Genomic DNA, 18256 nt, shown 5'->3' with positions numbered 1-18256 from the left:
TGAATCGAGGAGGGGCCTAAGGGAACATCTTTCACCATCATACAATCCTGTGATTGCAGCCATTCCCCAGCTCTCTGTGAATGGTACTCATGATCAACAACCACTGATCAATGGTCATGAGAATTTGCATAATCATGATGAACTGACCTCCCAGCCCATTGTTCCCTCAGTGGGCTGATTTCAGTCATTGTGCAAATGTCTGTTTATAAGATTTGGGGAAACCTGCAGTCAGAGACTGAAGACGGCACTTGGATGAGCGACGAAACGTTTCTCCCACTGAAAACGTCCAGATGAACAGAATCAACTTTTGGAGACTTTACAAACCATCCACAGGATGCGTGACTGCTGCTTTCTTCTACTTTAAGCGTCAGTGCCTCCACCACATACTGTAGGCCTGTGCTTATTAAAGTCACTATAGAGGAAACATTTTCAAGCACTTTTTTTGTTGTTTTATTTTATTTTTTAGAAAGTTTCCTGATTTCACAAGACAGAAGTGATCCGTTCGCTTGATTTTAAAAAAGAATCGTGTCCCTTTTTTCCAAATTAATAACATATCTTAAAATCCCAAAGAGCATCTGGGGATTTTAGTAAGCAAGAATGAGCCCTCACTAAGGTGAATACAACTTTATTTTGATTTAGGACTGAAATATTGGCAGATGTTGGTGTCCTTGTCTCTTGAGTGATTGGTTCATATCCTGATCCTTGAGAAACCTTGTGTTATTTTAAAGATCCGAGGAGCAGAGGCATTGAAGGTGGATGGGTTTAAATACCTGTGGTCAGAAATGAGTATATGAGAGGGGGAGCTCAGGTGGAGCAGTTTGAAGATGAAGTTAGAGGCAAGGCTGAGCTGGTTTGGAAGGACTAACGGATCCCGGAGATGGAGCTGACAGGCAGGAGGAAAGGAGCTCAGAGGAGGATGCCAAGGATAGGGCGAGAAAGAGCGAGGATTTACTGCTGTGTAATCCCGATGAGGAAGCAGCCAGAAGAAGACAAAAGCTCTTTCATAAAAACTCTGTTATAAATGTTTATACATTTAATTTGTATTTATTGGCCAGTGGATGCATTAAGCTTCCGTAGAGCGCGTTTTATTCTTAAAGGAAAAGCAGCTTCCGGCGGAAGTGGACTGAAACTTCACGGCTGTGTGGACGTCGGAAGCTGGCAGCTGGAGGTTGACGGTGTTTTGTATCGCTGAGGCTCGGTGGAGCTGCTGGAGGAACCATGTCCGCGCTTCAGCATCTGAGGCTGTTCGTGAAGGAGCGTCTGAGCGCCGCAGCGGAGGAAATCTTCAGGGAGTTTGAGAAAACCGTCCTGCAGTACGAGGAGCAGCTGCACCAGCAGCACGGGGCCCTGAGCTGGACTGCAGACTCTGCAGGTACGTGGGGCAGCAGGCCCGGGAGGAGAAGGACCAGCGCTGCACTCTCAGGCCGGGCGGACGCTGCTAGCTTAGCCGTCACAGAGTGAGTCCAGCCCGGGGCGGAGAGCGCGGAGGAGCCGCTGAAGCGGGAATGTGGTGACTTTGACTAGTTTCTCCAATTTAAAATGAAAATATATTTTAAATCTGACATTTGTGGTTCGGTGCACACGTAAAAGCCAGCCAGCAGCCGCAGGAAAATGCCAGAGACCGTGCTGTATCATTCCAGTATGAATTCACTCTGGTTTTATTGGAAAACACCAGAAACCAGTGACAGTAACTGCTCATGTGTAACTTTTTTTCTTTCAAACACATGAAACAGAAATATTGCCCTAACATTTTTTATGTGCAGTTATGGATGATTCCTTTATTTTATGTTACAAATAACACAACTTTCATTTTATTATTTTAGAGGAAGTTAAGTATCAAAACAATAAAAGCACTGCTGAGTAACAGTATCTGTTCTAATAGAAAGGCACCGAGCCCTTAATGGCAGAGAGGCAAGCGGCTGATGCTGTCACTGCGCTCGGGTAATCCTGGGTAACACTGGACATGTCGTGACCCTGCGCTCTGTCTCAGTGCACTGAGAGAGAAATGCAGCCAGAAACAGCACAAGTGCAAAAGGTTTCTTCCCCTGGATGGTGGACAGAGCCAGAGACGCTTACACTGAGACTGTAAGCGTCTCATCTCTGCTCGTTTCCTTTTGTTCGGGCTTTAAAGACTTTTACAGATGAATGAGGTTTAGCTTGATCTTACTCTGACGATGATGTTTAACTCTGTCATTACCAAACACTGTCACTTCAGTTTACTTCTAGTTGTAGAAGTATTTCAGTAGAATATGCAGTAGTAATATGTAGAGGGGGCACAGAGACCTTTCTGGATGGTCTGAACTGCCCATAGAAGATCTGCCCATGACCTTGATGCTGTGGATAAAACTGGACTAGGAACCAACAATGATGCTTTTCAGGCTCACAGCCCTGCACACTCTTGGGTTGCATGATCAGTGGCTGCAGACAAGTTTAAGAGTTTAGTGTTTCAAACAAATGACTTAACTGAAAGTATGAAAGCACTGCTTGGAGCAGAGGACCTGAAAGTGCTGATGTGTGAGTACCAGTTTAAGGAGCCAGCAATCGTTGATGGTCACACTCTGTGAGGATACTCATTTATGTCGGTAACTCTTTAACCTTCACTGAGGTGGCAACATCTGGGATAAAATAAATGAAGAAAACACTCGGTTGGTTTTATATGCCTGTTTTTCATCACTGTGCAAACTCATCTGTGGAGAATTAACCTTACGGTGCATCAGCTGCGCATGTGCTGCAGGCAGGGACATCCAGAGGAAGTTCTTCTTCAAAGATGTGTAACAGGAATGAGCGCTCGGCCGTTGACTCTGCAGATGCCTCTCTTTGTTTCTGCAACTTTAGAACTCAGTGGGATCAAAGACAGGAGCCCCGATGTGAGCGGTCACAATCAGACAGGTAGATTTTCAGATTTTAGGTTTTTCAGAGTTAAAGAGTAAATGTGGTCACAAGATGCTTGGGGAAAACAACAATAAAAGAAGCTCCAGCTGTCAAAAATATCTTCCTGTCATCTCTCAGTTGATGATGATGGATCGTCACCTGCCACGCCACACACGACTTAACTTGAGCAGAGGTCTGGGCGTGAACTTGTGCCCAAACATGCTCAGAAACATTTGTGTTGCAGGTGTTTGTTATGTGTGGAGGAGCGACATGAAGCCAAGATTTCATTTATTATGAATATCAGAATAAACATGATATTTTCATAATGAGCAACTGTAGAAATTGCATAGAAATTGTGCTAATTGTTGAGGTATCATCAGTCACTTTGACCCTCATCAATCCGAGACGTCATCGTCCATCAGAACAAACCTTGTCGTATCACAGTATGAACTAATTCTTTCTCCCTTTTATCTCTGCAGACCTTCCACAGGAAGATGACTGCAAAGAGGAGGAGATGGTTCCCATCGAGCTCTGTAAGCAGAAAGAGGCCTCTGCTGTGGACCAGGAGAAACCAGAACCGGTACAGATTAAAGAGGAACAGGAGGAGCTCTACACCGGTCAGGAGGGAGAGCAGCTTATCCTGAAGGAGGAGAGCGAGACAATTATGGTGACTCTTACTTATGATGAAAGTGACCTCAGTGAACCTCAGCACAAGTATGTGGACTCTGGATCTACGACAAATGCAGAGCCACAGCCAGAGGAGCTACATCAGCGTACCAGAAGCACCGCGAAAGCTGTCACATCACAGAGTCAGCGTAAACCTGACGTGGGGAAAAAGTCTGTAAAATGTGACGTTTGTGGAAAAACCTTCAAGTATAATTTCCAAATGAAGAAACATTACAGAATCCACACAGGCGAGAAGCCGTACGCCTGCAGCACTTGTGGAAAAAGATTCTATCAGATTTATTTCATGAAATATCACGAAAGAAATCATACAGGTGAGAAGTCACACCTGTGCATCACCTGTGGGAAAAGATTCACTGACCTATCGGCACTTAAAAGGCATACATCGATCCACACAGGCGAGAAGCCGTATTCCTGCGAAACGTGCGGGAAATGTTTCAGGCACAGTGCGACTCTGTTGGTTCACATGAGAACCCACACAGGTGAGAAGCCGTACGCTTGCAACACCTGTGGGAAAAGATTCACCAACTTATCCGCGTTTAAAAAACACGCTGCAATCCACACAGGTGAGAAACCGTATTCCTGTAAAATCTGCGGGAAAAGTTTCACTCAGAGCGGGAATCTGACAGTTCACATGAGAACGCACACAGGTGAAAAGTGGTACTCCTGCGAAACGTGTGGCAAAAGTTTCAGTCGAAGTAGCAATTTAACTGTTCACATGAGAACGCACACAGGTGAGAAGCCTTACCACTGCAACACCTGTGGGGAACGATTTAAATACGCCGCAACGCTAAAGAACCACATGGGAACGCACGCAGCGGAGACGTCGCACGCTTGCAAAAAATGTGGGAAAGGCACCAAGGGGGAGTGATAACAATCTGGTTGCTACGGGAACCCATACAGGTGAGATGTCAGGGTCCTGAAACACCTGTCGGGAAAAATATTATGAATATGCTTGTGGTAATTTAAAGTCACAAAAACTGCTGTGACTTTATGTTCACAACATCTGTGTGTTGTGCTGAAGAGATATCAATTAGAGCGCAATAAGGCTGGGCTGTGCTTTCATGCAATACCACTTTGTACCACAAGATGGTGCAACAAGTCAGCGTAGCCTTCATTTAAGGAGGTAGTAGTGACTCCTTATAAATACTTTATTTACGTCATGGCATCAGTTCCATCTATTTTACTGCAGGAAGTCAAAGACTAGCTCAGTTTCTATATTTTTGACTTTCAGGAAGTTGAATTAACAACTTTAAAATGCCGGAGCATGTTTTTAACATTTTAACACCAGATAATTAATCTGATTAAGCCAGAAAGATGTAAAATATAAAGTATTTCAATATCCTCATAGAAGAGAAAACACAAAGACAAAACAGTTAGAATAAGTTGTTCTTATGCTCTGCTATCATGTGTTCGGCACAGGGATGCAGAATCAGTCCTAAACATGCTTGTTATGTTGTGGTTAGCTGTGATGTCATGTTTTCATGCTGCTGTTCTGAATCAGTCAACATCTGGCTCATTTGTGTTAATGAAGTGCAGCTGTGAGACAAACTCCTCTCAGACTTCTACTTTCAAACTCTGGTACAATGTTTTGTGTCTCCAGGTAAAAACACCTGTTAGCCTTGAATAATCAATGCCATCGTGTGTGGGTGGAGCTTCAAATGGCCCTCAGTGAAGGTCCAACAGCTGCTCTCTAGGTGCACATCTGCACTTTCTTCATTATCCTCCTTCTTCTGCGTTTGCTGCTCCTGAAGGCAGCACGTTATGCCGCATGTGATGTGACTTTATGTCACATTTGCGGTGTTGAAGTCAGTCCGTTGTGGCTTATTGATTGTATCCTGTCGGCATCATGCCGACTGAATGGTTAATATCAGCCCCTCCTCAGCACACTGTTCAGTGTTTTATAGTGGACAGTAGGGCTGCCACGATTAGTCGACTAGTCACGATTACGTCGACTATCAAAATCTTCAACGACTGATTTAATAGTCCACACGTCGTTTGAAGCTTTGTAAGATCCCAAAAGACGCAGGAATAAGTAGCAGGATTTAAGAGTGTAATAACGGACTGAAACAGAAGATGGCAGCACTGCATGTACAAGGATGCCAGCTGCCGTTAAACCCCGAAGAAGAAGAAGCTGTGTCCCAGAATTCATAGCGCGGCCCAGCTCAGTTTCCAACAATGGCGGCAGCTAGTTAGTTTTAATATTACTCTTATTATTCTTTCTGGGTCAATAAATAAACGTTTAACATATTTTCAGGCGAGAATGTAGCTGTGTAAACCTCAAATATCTGCTCAGTTTATCAAGACACCACATATTTTCAAAAGCACTCTGACGTTTTCGGAGACGTCTGTTACCCACTAGCTCGATAGTTAGCCGGGGGCAAGGCTCACTAGAGCCGTGAGATCACCGGACTCCCGGCAAATGTTTTCAAACCCACCACCGTCTTTCGCTACTCAGGTTAAATATATATAAGTCACTTAGATAACTTAAAAATGTTGTTGTTTGGCTTTTTTCAGTGTTTTATTTGTTCCTGAGTAAATCGGTTTGGCTGAGATTAAAGTTATAGTTTTTACACAGCTGAATAAACATCAAGCAGACAGCTGATTATCAGAAGTGTGAGATGCTCGAGAATTTACTCCTGTGTCCTGTTATATTTTAGATAGCAAGGAGTTTATTAAACTTCACCGAAACAATCTGCAAATTTCATTAAAATTTAATAAACTATCATCTTGTCTTTATTTTTAGTTAGCACAGACCTTAAACACTTCAAGCTGTAAGCTAATGATAGTTATATAAGAGGAGATGCTGCTGGTGCAATAAGCTGTACGTTTTATGTCCAATGGATGATGATCTGATTAGTCGACTAATCGCAAAAAATAATCGGTGACTAGTCGACTATCAAAATTATCGTTTGTGGCAGCCCTAGTAGACAGTATATCAGAGATTAAAGCTGCTCGGCAGTTATGAAATTAGACCTTGTGTATGTCCCAGTACCAATATAAACAGTTAATAACATTTATAATTTTGCTGTTTTTACCCCCATGAAGGCCTTTTGTTACACTCAGCTCTTCTTTGCTGTGCCATCCAATTTAGAGGAGCCAGCCTTTGACACAAGGAGAGATGAGACTGTTTATGATGGTTTGAACCCAAAACCTTCTCTCTGTGAGGTGACCAGGCTATCGAATATGTTTATCTGACTAATGCAGCTACACTTTGTACTCAGTCGGTCAGTGTTTGTTTTTCAAGCAGAAGCCGTTCCACACAGACTTTAACAGTTAATGACAGACCTGTGATGTTCTGGCTGTTCCCCAGCGGTTTGCACTGCACCTCATTTTTATTTATTTTAATGAACTTCACACAGAGGTGTCTGAGTTAGTCGTCTGTGGCTCTCCTGGTTTTACAGCAGCGTCTCATCTCACAGCTCCACGCATACTTTACCGGTCTGACACCTGGGACTTAGAAACACGTCTGCTGTTGATCAGCAAACAGCAGTCTGCTTGTAACAGTACATCCTATCAGGTGTGTAGTTTAAGACCAAAAATATCCACATAAACACTTCAGTTCTTTAAAATTTAATGACTTTGGGATCTTAAAAGATCACGACCATCCTGTTAGTGTGGTGGGTTAGCCAACACTAAACCCCGGGCCGAGTTCAGCAGGGTCGGATAATCTTCTGGAATAACTTGTGAGTAATCGTGTCGGGTCAGAGGAGCGTCTCTTTAGCTACATTTTCAAAAAAAATCCCTTTCATCAAATATTTCTGAGTGAGCACGATTCACAGCAGAGCTTTCAGACTCCAAGTGCCTTCTGACTTTAACAGTGATGATGTTTAAGAGTTTGTTGTGTCACACTGTGTGAGACGGGTTGAATGAAGTGTAAATCTGTGTCAGGCAGAACAAAGTGTGTCAAATAATTTATCCTTAACGACTGTTACAGAATCACAAACGAATGAAGACGTCTGCTAATTATGAGGTTTAACTTCTGTGCTTGAGTTTTGCTGACAAATAACCTTTAATATCAATGTAATCCTTTTTTTTCTCAGAAGTATTTTGAAAAATGTCATTCATTTGAAGTTCTGTATAATCCTGTCCATCTTGTAAAAATCCGTTATGCATTGTGGTGATTTATTTAATCTAAGTTTAAAACAAAGGTTTATTGTACAGTAACATCATATCTGAGCCGACTAACGAGCTGTGTTTCAGGTGTTTCTTTGTTTTTCCAAACCATCATAAACAACTAAATTCATATATTGTATCATATTTGATATAACAGCAACCTTTTATATTTAAAAAATAAACATGTCGAAACTTTGACTTGGCTGCTGGTGGACTGTTTTTTGCTAGGTGGGAAAGTCTACACAGGTGATTAATCTGGGTGTTCCAGGAGGCGACTCACCATCATTAGTGCTGACATGAGGCTGAAATCATTACAACAGAATAGCATTGTTGTCGTTCTATTACTGTTATCATTTATCTTTTTCAGGGTTGTGGGGAGACAGATAACCATTAGCACTCACATTCACACCTATGGGTAATTTAAAATCCCCAATGAACCTAAATTGACCTAACCCCATGTCTTTGGAGTGTGGGAGGAAGCCGGAGACAATCCACACAAACAGGAAGAACCTGGCCAGGTGCAGGAGTGTGGTGGTTAGTTTGTGAGCCACCAGAGCTAACCACCACACCAATGTGCTCGCCTATTATGTTATTCTATACAACAAAATATAGTGCAACTCTGTCACTGGCACAAAAGGTAATACTGTAAGTTTAAAAAGAAGATTAAAGATGAGATACAGTAACACATTTAGGTTTTCTAGGAACATTGTAGAAATAATACTGCACAGTCAGTGCATCAATACTGACACAAACTTTGTATAATATCACACGGGAGTCTTTTTAGACCTGCAGGCTCTTAAATATAGTTTTCTATAAAAGAGGAGCATCACACACTAATGTGCAGTGCATTATGGGATGAGTAGCTCACTGTTAAACGATCGCAGATGTTTCTCCTTTATTTTTGTTTATTTATTTAGTTACTTATTTATTATTTTTAATTAAATGTTTTCTTATGGGCGCAGCTGGCTCTTTCTAAACCTTAAACTTCTTGATTTTCTGAAATATAAAATGTACTTTCACGGCCGAATCCCTTTAAAAAGTGGGAGCTCAGCGTGGAGCTCCAATAAAACACGGGCACGGGCGGAACTACAGTTCACTCCCTTCTCTTCTGCCGGAACTCGACAGTGTGACACTCGGGTCGTAAACAGCAGCGGCGCAGGCGCTAGCAGCGTTAGCTGCTGGAGGCAGGATGTCTTCAGCTCAGTGTTTTCCTCCGGCTCATGAACTCTGTCAGACGGATGTGGAGCGAACCTTCGTCCGCTGTCAGGAGGAGCTGCTGGACATCAGCTGGAAGCCTGAGATAAAGTTACACAGAATCGGTAAGAAACGATGACATGTTGCAGGGTTTTAGGGGTAGCAGGGAGCTGCAGGTTTTTCCCAAAGAGAAAAAAAGAGAGAGAAACGCCAAATTACATACAACCCAAATCCCAAATAGCTGGCTGCTGTGAAAAATGTAAATAAAACCAGAATGCAATAGTCTGCACATCCCATAAACCCATATTTTATTCACGAAGAACACATCAAGTCTTTAAACTGAGAAATGAACAATTTTAAGACAAAATCATTTTTGACAGCTCAAAGAAAAGTTGGGAAGGGAGAAAGAAAAGGCTGGAAAATGGAGGTGGTACTAAGAAGGAACAGATGGAGGAACATTTTGTATCTAATTAGCTTAATTGGCAGCAGGTCAGAAATGATGCTGTCATGGAAATCACAGCATGGTCTCAGGAAAGCGTCCAGAAATCATGTCTGTGAGCAGTTTGCTGTAGCGTGATCCAGAAATGCTGCCAAAGCTCATTTAAAATGGACCGAGGGAGAATGAAAACCATTTTGGTCGAATGGTAATTTAATTTGAACACAAGACTAAAGATGAAAATAACCATCGGTGTTCAGTTCAAAAGCTTGCCTCTCTGATGTATGGAGGGAGATGACTCAGTGCTTGTGAAACTGGCAGCATCCACATCTGGAAAGAATCCATCACTGCTGAAAGGTATATACAGACGAGCAGCAGAGAATGGATGAGGGAATTTGCTCTCATCCAGATGGCGTCTGTTTTTGGGAAGGTCTTGTGAATTTAGCAAGCTGATTCTAAACCATGCAAAAGGATGGAGCAGGACAACTCATGAAACATCTGCTTGTTAAATTCAGTTGTGTAAATCCACAAAAGGCAGTAAACCTTGGATCAGCTGATCACAGCCTGTTCACAAAGAAATTCCACTGCAGCTCTCAACAGCAGTGGTGACTCTTTCCCTGAGCTGAGCCACTACAACCAATTTTAGGCTTTCACAGCCTGCTTAAATCCACTTTAACCTCCGACTGTACTCATTTTCCTGACACCCCTTACTAGGTAGGCAAAGGAAATTTTCCTTCTTTTTCTCTGCTCGTTTTCTACTTGAGTGGTTTAAGCAGAGCACGTTTATTAAGTTAACTTTTAGTTTAAATTTTAAGTTTATATTCTCATTGATTGATATTATTTTATTATTATATTAATATAGCACAAGATTTAGGTAGCGTTGCAAAAAAAGAGCCCCTCCAAAGAGCTGCTTTATACTTACGTACTTTACTATTATCATTAGATGCTGCATTCATTTATTTTTTTGATTACACTCTGATTTAATACAGTGCAGAATCTTTGCTTTAGTCGTGTGTTGTGCAAACTCTGTCTCTGCCTTATTTACTTTAATTCCACATATGTTTGCACATGTTTCTACTGATCACAGTACCCACCTTCTATTTCCTATCTAAATATAAATACATTGGTTTGGAGCTCTGCATTTACTGAGGCAATAGTATCGGTGACTTATGTGTTATGTAATCTGATCAACAGTTGGTTGTTGAATAACCAGGAAGGAAGAAACTTCACAAACTGACATGTTGCAATGATGGCATCTTCTTACAACACCACGCTCAAATTCAGTGAGCTCTTTCAAACCAAACATTCTGTTGTTTGGTTTGAGGGCTGCTTGGCTAGATGCTTGATATTTCTACAGCTGTGGCAGCGGGACTGTCAACACCTGGGTTTAAAGATTAGCAGGTGTGGTCCTGTAGTATTGCCCATTTGGTGCATGTTTGGCCTGAAGTCTGTCGACACAAATCATTTGTTTAAACTAAAAGCACGTCGTGGTTTTTTTTTTTTTTACTTGTAAACTTCTGTGTTTAAAAGTTGTTAAAAAAACAAAATGAGGCAGGATGTGAATTTAAAAAAAACCCCCACTATGACTTCACATCCTAAACATCTGTGTTTTGTATGGAAGAGAGACCAACTGAACTTAAAATGGGGACATGCAGTACTTTCATGTAATGCCAATTTATACTAAGGGTAATCCTTATTTAACCAGGTAAGTTATTAACAACAATCTTACTCACACTGTGGGCTGAGCAAAGGGCAAATCCTTGTGAGGAAGTGAGTAGAATTAAAAAGAAATATTCAAATTAAGAGCAGCAGAACACATTTCAAAACTCTCTCAGGTAAAAACACTGTCCCTGCTGGTTTAAAAACATGTGGTTACATTCCCCAGAACGTAATCGTCACACTAGGAACTTTTCATGTGTCCGTTTGTCCCCTCAGATCTTCTGTGTGTCAGTCAGAATGAGGAAGAGGAGCTCTGTAACCAGGAGAGAAACTCCCGTCTGGACCAGGAGGATCCAGAACCTCCACAAATCAAAGAGGAAGAGGAAGAGCTCTTCATCAGTCAGGAGGGAAAGCAGCTCCTACTAAAGGAGGAGATCGATACTTTTATGGTGACTCCTGCTTATGAGGACAGTGACCTCAGCGAGTCAGAATCAAACTGTGATCAGCTCCTCTCTCCCAGCTCTCCTGAAACTGAGAGCTTGAACGAAGGAAGCTTTGATGTAGCCTCAGGATCAACTAGAAATGCGGAGCTGAAACCAAAGCAGAGCCGTCACAGAAACAGTGACAGCAGTTTAGACTCTGTCAGTAAATGTGACGTTTGTGGGAAAGACTTTCAGGATGACGGGAACCAACACAGAACCTCAGAGAAGCCGTACGCTTGCAGCACCTGCGAGAAAGAGTTCTATCAGCTTTATGTAATGAAGTATCACCAAAGTGGCATCGCAGAGGAGAAGCCGTTTTCTTGTGAAACATGCGGGAGAGGTTTCCGAGCTCGAGATAAAATGTTGATTCACATGAGAATCCACACAGGCGAGAAGCCCTACCTTTGTAATGCCTGTGGGAAAAGCTTTTCTCAGTCATCGGCGTTGAAACGGCATGCGTTAATTCACTCGGGAGAGAAGCCGTATTCCTGCAAAATATGTGGGAAAACCTTCTGTCAGAGTAGTGATTTGACCGTCCACAGCAGAATCCACACGGGTGACAAACCGCACATCTGTAAGAGCTGTGGGAGAAAGTTCTCTGATGCTTCAGCGTTCAAACGGCACACGGCGATCCACACGGGCGAGAAACCGTATTCCTGTAAACTGTGTGGAAACAGCTTCAGGCAGAGTGGCCATTTGCTGCGACACATGAAGATCCACACAGGCCAGAAGGACTACTCTTGTACAATATGTGGCAAAAGTTTCACTCAAAGCGGCGGTTTGAATGTCCACATGAGGATTCACAATAGATAGAGACCGTACTCTTGCAAAGTGTGGGAAAAGCTTCATCAATCGTCGTAACGTGTCTGCACACATGAGAATATAAATTTGTAGGAGAAGGAGTCCTGCCAGACACGTGGGAAGAGTTTCACTCAGTGTTAGTTTAACAGCCCACAGACTCTCAGGAGGAAAGTCAGGCCTGTAATGTCTGAGTGGAAAATACGTCTGGGAACAGAAGTCGTTAAGTAGAGCTTTCAGTTTTTAAGCGATGTATAGCAGGCTGTGCTCGATGAAGCTGCCTGGGCCTGGATCAGTGTGTCAGACTGCACAATCAATCTTCGTCAAATTGTCCAGTAGATGTGGTGAATCTGTAATAAGTGCATTTCAGTTTTTATTGAATGGGTCTTATTGAAACGTGGATGTTTGTAAGGGCGTATGATGATGTCATGGATTCAGTGGGTTGTACTCTGAGGCCTGTACAACATTTAAAATGTTGTCAGTGTGCTTTCTGCAGGCAGATCTAACGTTCAAACGATTTTCAGATGACTGCATTCTGTGTTACATCGCTCCTGTTTCACATAGTTTTATGTCTGTACAGAGCACGTTGTCTCAGCTTGTTCCTGTGTGCAGTGTTTGTGATTGGGACACGCAGCTGAGGCAATATCAGATGTAGACGTTGGATAACAATCATTCTTTTAGCACCAGTTACTCAGGTTCATTCACCTAACAGTAATTTATACTCCAAGTATCACCTGGTGTCATAATAGCAGTAATTGTATAACTTTGTTGTATTGCAAGGGTAACTGAAGCTACACAACAGGAGTGAAGGAGGTCAAAATGAAGAAGATCTTGTTAAATGTGTGAGGTGTTAATGTTTCATCTGAAATTAAGGACTTGAAAACCTCTGTTAATGTTTCTCTCTCCTGAACCTGCTGGTAGAACATGGTGAACTGATAAGGACCACGGTTTACCCACCTCTGTGTACTTAGAGGGCCTGTAACTCTGAAAATACTTAAAGTACGAGTGTTGCATGGTTTATTTAAACGTACTGAGCTATTGTACAGAAAAACTGATTATGAGTCAAGTGTGAAGTTTTCCAGATTTTATATGAAATATAAATGATGTTGTTTGGTTTTGCGTTATGTTTCCATCTGAGGCACCTGATTAAAATTTGCACATTGTAGTCAGCCTGTCTGTTTCCGTTTTGTCAGGGTTTAGTTCCTCCTGCTGGTCAAAGCCCAAAATTACATTTAAAAGTAATAAAAAGAATGAAAGATGCTGTGCATTATTAGCATCAGCCTGCATTTTAAACCAGCATTAAACAAATATGAAAACACCTTTAGAGCTGTCTTTTTATTACCTTGACATGACTGTAAATGTTTTTAATGACAGAAACATGAAGTCTGACTGGTGCGAAGGTTTTCTGCTGCCAGAAGAATCGGATCAAAAAGATTAAATGTAAGTGAAAATCACGTGAGTCATAAACTAAAACAAATTCCTAAAAGTCTGGATGGGCTGTAAAATGTAAAAACAGGTCACATTACAATAGAACATAGAAAACATGTCAAATGTCCATCCATCCATTCGCTTCTGCTTATCCAGGGCTGGCTCAGCCTCAGCAGAGAAGCCCAGACCACGCTCTCCACCACCACCACCTCCAGCTCGTCTCGGGGAACACCAAGGCGCCCTCAGGCCGGCCGTGTAAGTTCAAGTTCAGCTTGGTCTCTGTGCATGAGACCGTTCTGAAATACGAAAGGTCTCTGTGACGAAAAAGACATTTTTATAATGAGCATGTAATGAAAACCTCGGGTTGTGGGTTGAATCACACACAAACCTTGTTTCATGAATCTGACACATTGTAAGGCAGGAAGAATATCACCAGTTCTTCACATGTGTCAAACAGGGTGCGTGAATCTAACAAAAGGCGCTGATTTCTTTTTCAATAAGCGACGGTCTCAGTTCCTCGTTCATTTTCTTGTCACGTCTCATTTTTATACCAAGAATTTGAGCTGCTGACATTTTAAATATTAGAAAAGTTAACAGCATGATGTTTAAATGTATTTTAGATATTTTCTAAAAACTGAAGACAGTATTTTCACAGAGATACACTGACTGAACTTTTCCAGTATTGACATCAGCACCTATGAAATGATTTATTCATCACTATGAGGAAGAAACTGAATCGTTCTTTTATGTTCAAAGTAAGTAAAACAATAAATAAAAACAGGACTTTATTTCTTTGCAGTCGTCTTGTGAAACACAGAACAGCTCAGAGCTGAAAATACTAGATCAGCCCACAGACTGAGCTGTTGTCAGGACACTTGACCCGGTTTCTGTCATCAGACTAATATGCAGTCCAAACACGGGGTTGGTGCATTCATAACTCCTCTAGCAGCGCTCTGACTCTGGGTGATGGACATTTCAATCACAGATGATTTCTCCATCATCTGTGATTTGATGTTTCAGCTCTGTGGCGTCCCGCCTGGAAGCTTCCCCGTTCTCCACTCTGTGGTTCTCGTGTCGACCGGCAGGTTGCTGCTGCTTCTGAAACTTTTCCCACACATCCCGCAGGAAACGGCTTCCTGCCCATGCGAGTCCTCATGTGGACCTTCAAGCTGCCGCTCTGAGTGAACCGTTTCCCGCACAGTTAACAAGAATACAGCTTCTCTGCGTGGACTCTCATGATCCTCTCGAATGGCGTCATGAAGCTGAACCTCTTCAGATTTTTTTTTCCAGATGTAGTTTCTCCCACATGTAGATTCTCACGTGGCTCGCTACGCTCGAGTGATTTTGGAGACACTTCCTGCATGTTTTGCAAATATACAGCTTCACACCGGTGTGGATCCTCAGGCGAGCCGTTAAATCGCTGTTCTGACTGAAACCCTTCCCACAGAATTCACAGGAGCACAGTTTCTGTGACAAACTCATCAGGAAATGATTTACTGAGGTCAGAGGTCAAGAGCAGAGCAGGTTCATTTTCTTGCTTCCTTTTGCATGTGAGGAGGCGCCCCCTGCTGTCTATTAGTCAAAACAACATTTCAATCTGAGCTTCAGAAGAATGAAGCTGCTGAGTGCCCAACGAACGATGAGCTGTTTCTCACATGGAGGCCACAGCAAAACATCTGTAAACGTGTGGGCTTAGTGATGAAACAGCAGGAGACGCCATGTTTGACTTAAGCGCTCGCGAGTGCGATGAAGGATCCCAGAGAGCCGACTGTTGGTTTGTGAATCATTTATTAAAGAAAACGTCCAGAACTCGAGTGTCACTTTAAAAAACCTGAACAAGGAAAAGATGATAAAACATCTTCAAAACATCAGACGTATCAATCTATGTACAACTAATGCATTTATACATGATTAATAAAATAAAGAAAGCTGAAAGGACATGCACAGTTACTCAGTAACAAACTCATTTAGAATTTAGAGCTTCGGTCTTTAATTCACCTCATTTATTAAAACAAAAGAAAAAAGAACGGAATATTTACAATTTTTTTCCAATCTGTTTCTAGTATTGATATCAGGAACTACACACGTGGTGCAAACGTGTAAGCTTTTCCTCCAGGACCTCAGAGAAACTCAAAGATGGCCTCACAGCTCGCTCTGTTAGTCTGCATTTATAGACTTGGTCGAAAGTTTTTTTTTACTGGCACAAATTTGCTGTTTTACATGATTTTATGATGTAATCGAGAACCATCGGGAACATTTCACATGTTTAAAAGAATTTTATTGCCAAATAAATCAAATGTATGTAAATCCCAGGAGTTTCCTGGTCACAGATCCAAAACGTTCATTTGATTCTCCTCCGAGCGACTTGGTATCACTTTCTTGTGATATGCTGGAAAACGTTCAGCTGGTCATCGACTGACAGTTTGGTCAAACCTTAAAAAGCAGGTGGAAGAGCAGAAGCTCACAAACTGATCCTGGAGCTGTGATAAAGCAGGAACAATCAGGATTTGACCCAGAAGCTGAGCTGCAGCACACGTTGCCTCTGCAAACACCGACTCGTTCAGCAGTTTATTTGCAAATAAAAATCTTTGAAACGTATGAAATGCTTGTGACTGACTTCGAAACATATTTTTCCCCAAAGATATTCGTGCAGCTTTCTTGAAGCCTGAAACACAAGTTTGCTGTATTTCTGTGACATTTAGTGCAAATCTTGCTTGAACACAACTTCTTGTGTGGAGTGACAGTTTACAACCTACAACTATGTGTCACACGTGTGCAGCTTCACGTGTGCGGATCCTGGGAAGCTTCAGCATTTGGGACTTTTTCATAAAGTTTGTTTTACCCACTTCACATTTTGCAGACTTTTTTATGCTGACTCTTGGACGTGTGAGAGTTTTCTACAGTTTCTTTCATTGGCCTTTCTTCTGCGCTTCCTTCTTTGTTTCTCGTCCACGTTTGCGGCTGATCCTGACCTCACGTGCTTGCTTCCTATCAGACTCCAGTTTGGGGAGCTGTGAAAGCGAATCTGGCCATCGTTTGGTTCCTGTTCTCTATGTTCCTCATAAACAGGAGTCACCACAAAGCTCTCGGTGTGACGCTTCAGTGCCGACTGCACTCCCTCCCTCCTGAGTTTGTGCTGTTCTTTGATCTGTGGACGCTTTGGTTCTTGCTGATTGGACAACAGTTTCTTGTGTTTTTGTTTAACATGAGGAGGCCCTGGTTCCTCCTGGTTCAGGCTGCAGTTCCTCTCCTGGTTACAGAGATGCTTTTTAGGAAGAACCTTCTCTGCTGCAGTGACGTGGAGCTGTGGGTGGTCTGCAGGGACAAGATAAATGTTAGTAACAGTCCATAAATAAGCACAGAGTACAATCCTGACCTAGCAGGTGATTTAAACTTCTGTGTTGGTGTTTGAGACCTTGTGGTCGCGTCTCGGTGTGTCATATAAGCTGTGCCAGCCGTCAGAAGCAAATAAAATGCCAGGGCATTATTCTGCCTCCCTACTCTGCTGGGGAAATTTTAAGAGGTAAACGTATTTGACATATTCTTCCACATCTTTGTAAATGCTCTTGCGTCCATTCCAACAGACAAGCTCCCTCCAGGAGCTTCAGGGAATCTTTATTTTGAGATGATAGTGATTATTTTCTGATTAATTCAAAACCTTTGTTGAAAAAGTAGCTGGAAGTTCACAGGAGGAACTGATGTGACTTGGGTTTCAGAGAGATCTGGTTATAACATACCTGCAGAGTAGATTTAATACAGTACAGAGTACAAGTACAGATCTGCTAAGTGCAGGTACTAGTTTCCTTCTGATCCAATTTCACAAACCAAACACACAAAAAAATACAAAAGTCCTAATGACACTTTTCTACTCTACAACATGTCTCCTTCACCCATTCTGTCACACACACTTTTCTGCACCTATCCAACAGTCAGCAGCTCAGGTTCAGCATCCTGCCCACAGACACTCTGGAGCAGAGGGAACCCCCACCCTTCTGGTTAGCAGGTGAGCTGCTGAGCTACACCACCCAGCTGTGCTGTATTATCACTACAAGTCTGGCGTTAGAAGCTGTGACAGACTCGGTGAGTTACGGTGATTTCTACAAGTGTACAGACCTGAGGAGCCCGCTACCGCTAACCAGCCGGAGCCACGTTACCTCCCTGTGGGCATGCTGAGCCGTCAGCGTCTCTGCAGCTCTGACCTCAGTCTGATCTTTCTAAAAGCTGAAGGTGTCTGCTTTTAACTCCGCATTTCTCATATTATTGTTATCATTATTAATATTACTATTGTTACTTTGGTCTGCGAGGATGACATAAAGAGCTCGGAGCTCCCGCAGGCTCACACTCATTCATCCCGGTTAGCCTACCGATCCTCTGAAGCTTGATCTCCGGCTTCCAGAAGCTCTCCAGCAGCCTGCGCTGCCGCTCGATGTCCTGCTCGTATTTGACGATCGTGTTTTCAAACACCGTGAAAATTTCATCCACGGCGGCAGACAGCCGCTCGTTGACAAAGTTTATCAGAAACTCCACTGTGGACATTTTTACTTTCGATTAAACGATCAGCACAAGTCCTTCTACAGTTCCGGATTCT

At 42.5% G+C, this 18256-nt stretch overlaps 3 protein-coding genes across 3 annotated transcripts in view; 2 read left to right on the top strand and 1 right to left on the bottom strand.

Moving 5' to 3' along the window:
- The first annotated feature begins 1129 nt into the window (after positions 1-1129).
- Positions 1130-13165, top strand: LOC102200327 (zinc finger protein 2 homolog). Its single transcript, XM_005746354.2, has 5 exons — positions 1130-1372; positions 3351-4422; positions 6763-6782; positions 8820-8990; positions 11237-13165. The coding sequence occupies exons 1-5, from the start codon at positions 1219-1221 to the stop codon at positions 12253-12255; spliced, it is 2436 nt and encodes an 811-aa protein (XP_005746411.2). The 5' UTR covers positions 1130-1218; the 3' UTR covers positions 12256-13165.
- Positions 13166-13898: 733 nt separating this feature from the next.
- dusp28 (dual specificity phosphatase 28) overlaps positions 13899-18256 on the top strand; it is a 7301-nt gene continuing 2943 nt past the window's right edge. Inside the window, exon 1 of the mRNA XM_005746351.2 lies at positions 13899-13923. The gene's annotated coding sequence lies outside the window, so the exon portion shown is untranslated. The remainder of the gene's footprint in view (positions 13924-18256) is intronic.
- Positions 15440-18250, bottom strand: LOC102199123 (uncharacterized). Its single transcript, XM_005746349.1, has 2 exons — positions 18033-18250; positions 15440-16983 (listed from the first exon to the last, which is right to left on the bottom strand). The coding sequence occupies exons 1-2, from the start codon at positions 18202-18204 to the stop codon at positions 16535-16537; spliced, it is 621 nt and encodes a 206-aa protein (XP_005746406.1). The 5' UTR covers positions 18205-18250; the 3' UTR covers positions 15440-16534.

Source organism: Pundamilia nyererei, unplaced genomic scaffold, assembly GCF_000239375.1.
Source record: "Pundamilia nyererei isolate P.nyererei 1_Seehausen unplaced genomic scaffold, PunNye1.0 scaffold00177, whole genome shotgun sequence".
NCBI lineage: Eukaryota > Metazoa > Chordata > Actinopteri > Cichliformes > Cichlidae > Pundamilia > Pundamilia nyererei.
This window is presented reverse-complemented; position numbering and strand designations above follow the sequence as displayed.

Bases quoted from the DNA above. Each gene is read 5' to 3' on its own strand.
- LOC102200327 (XM_005746354.2), top strand. From the start codon at position 1,219: ATGTCCGCGCTTCAGCATCTGAGGCTGTTCGTGAAGGAGCGTCTGAGC. The intron at 1,373-3,350 runs GTACGTGGGGCA...TTATCTCTGCAG, and splicing joins CTGGACTGCAGACTCTGCAG to ACCTTCCACAGGAAGATGAC. The intron at 6,783-8,819 runs GTCAGTGTTTGT...GGTCGTAAACAG, and splicing joins CTACACTTTGTACTCAGTCG to CAGCGGCGCAGGCGCTAGCA.
- LOC102199123 (XM_005746349.1), bottom strand. From the start codon at position 18,204: ATGTCCACAGTGGAGTTTCTGATAAACTTTGTCAACGAGCGGCTGTCT. The intron at 16,984-18,032 runs GTAGGCTAACCG...TTGTCCCTGCAG, and splicing joins GATCAAGCTTCAGAGGATCG to ACCACCCACAGCTCCACGTC.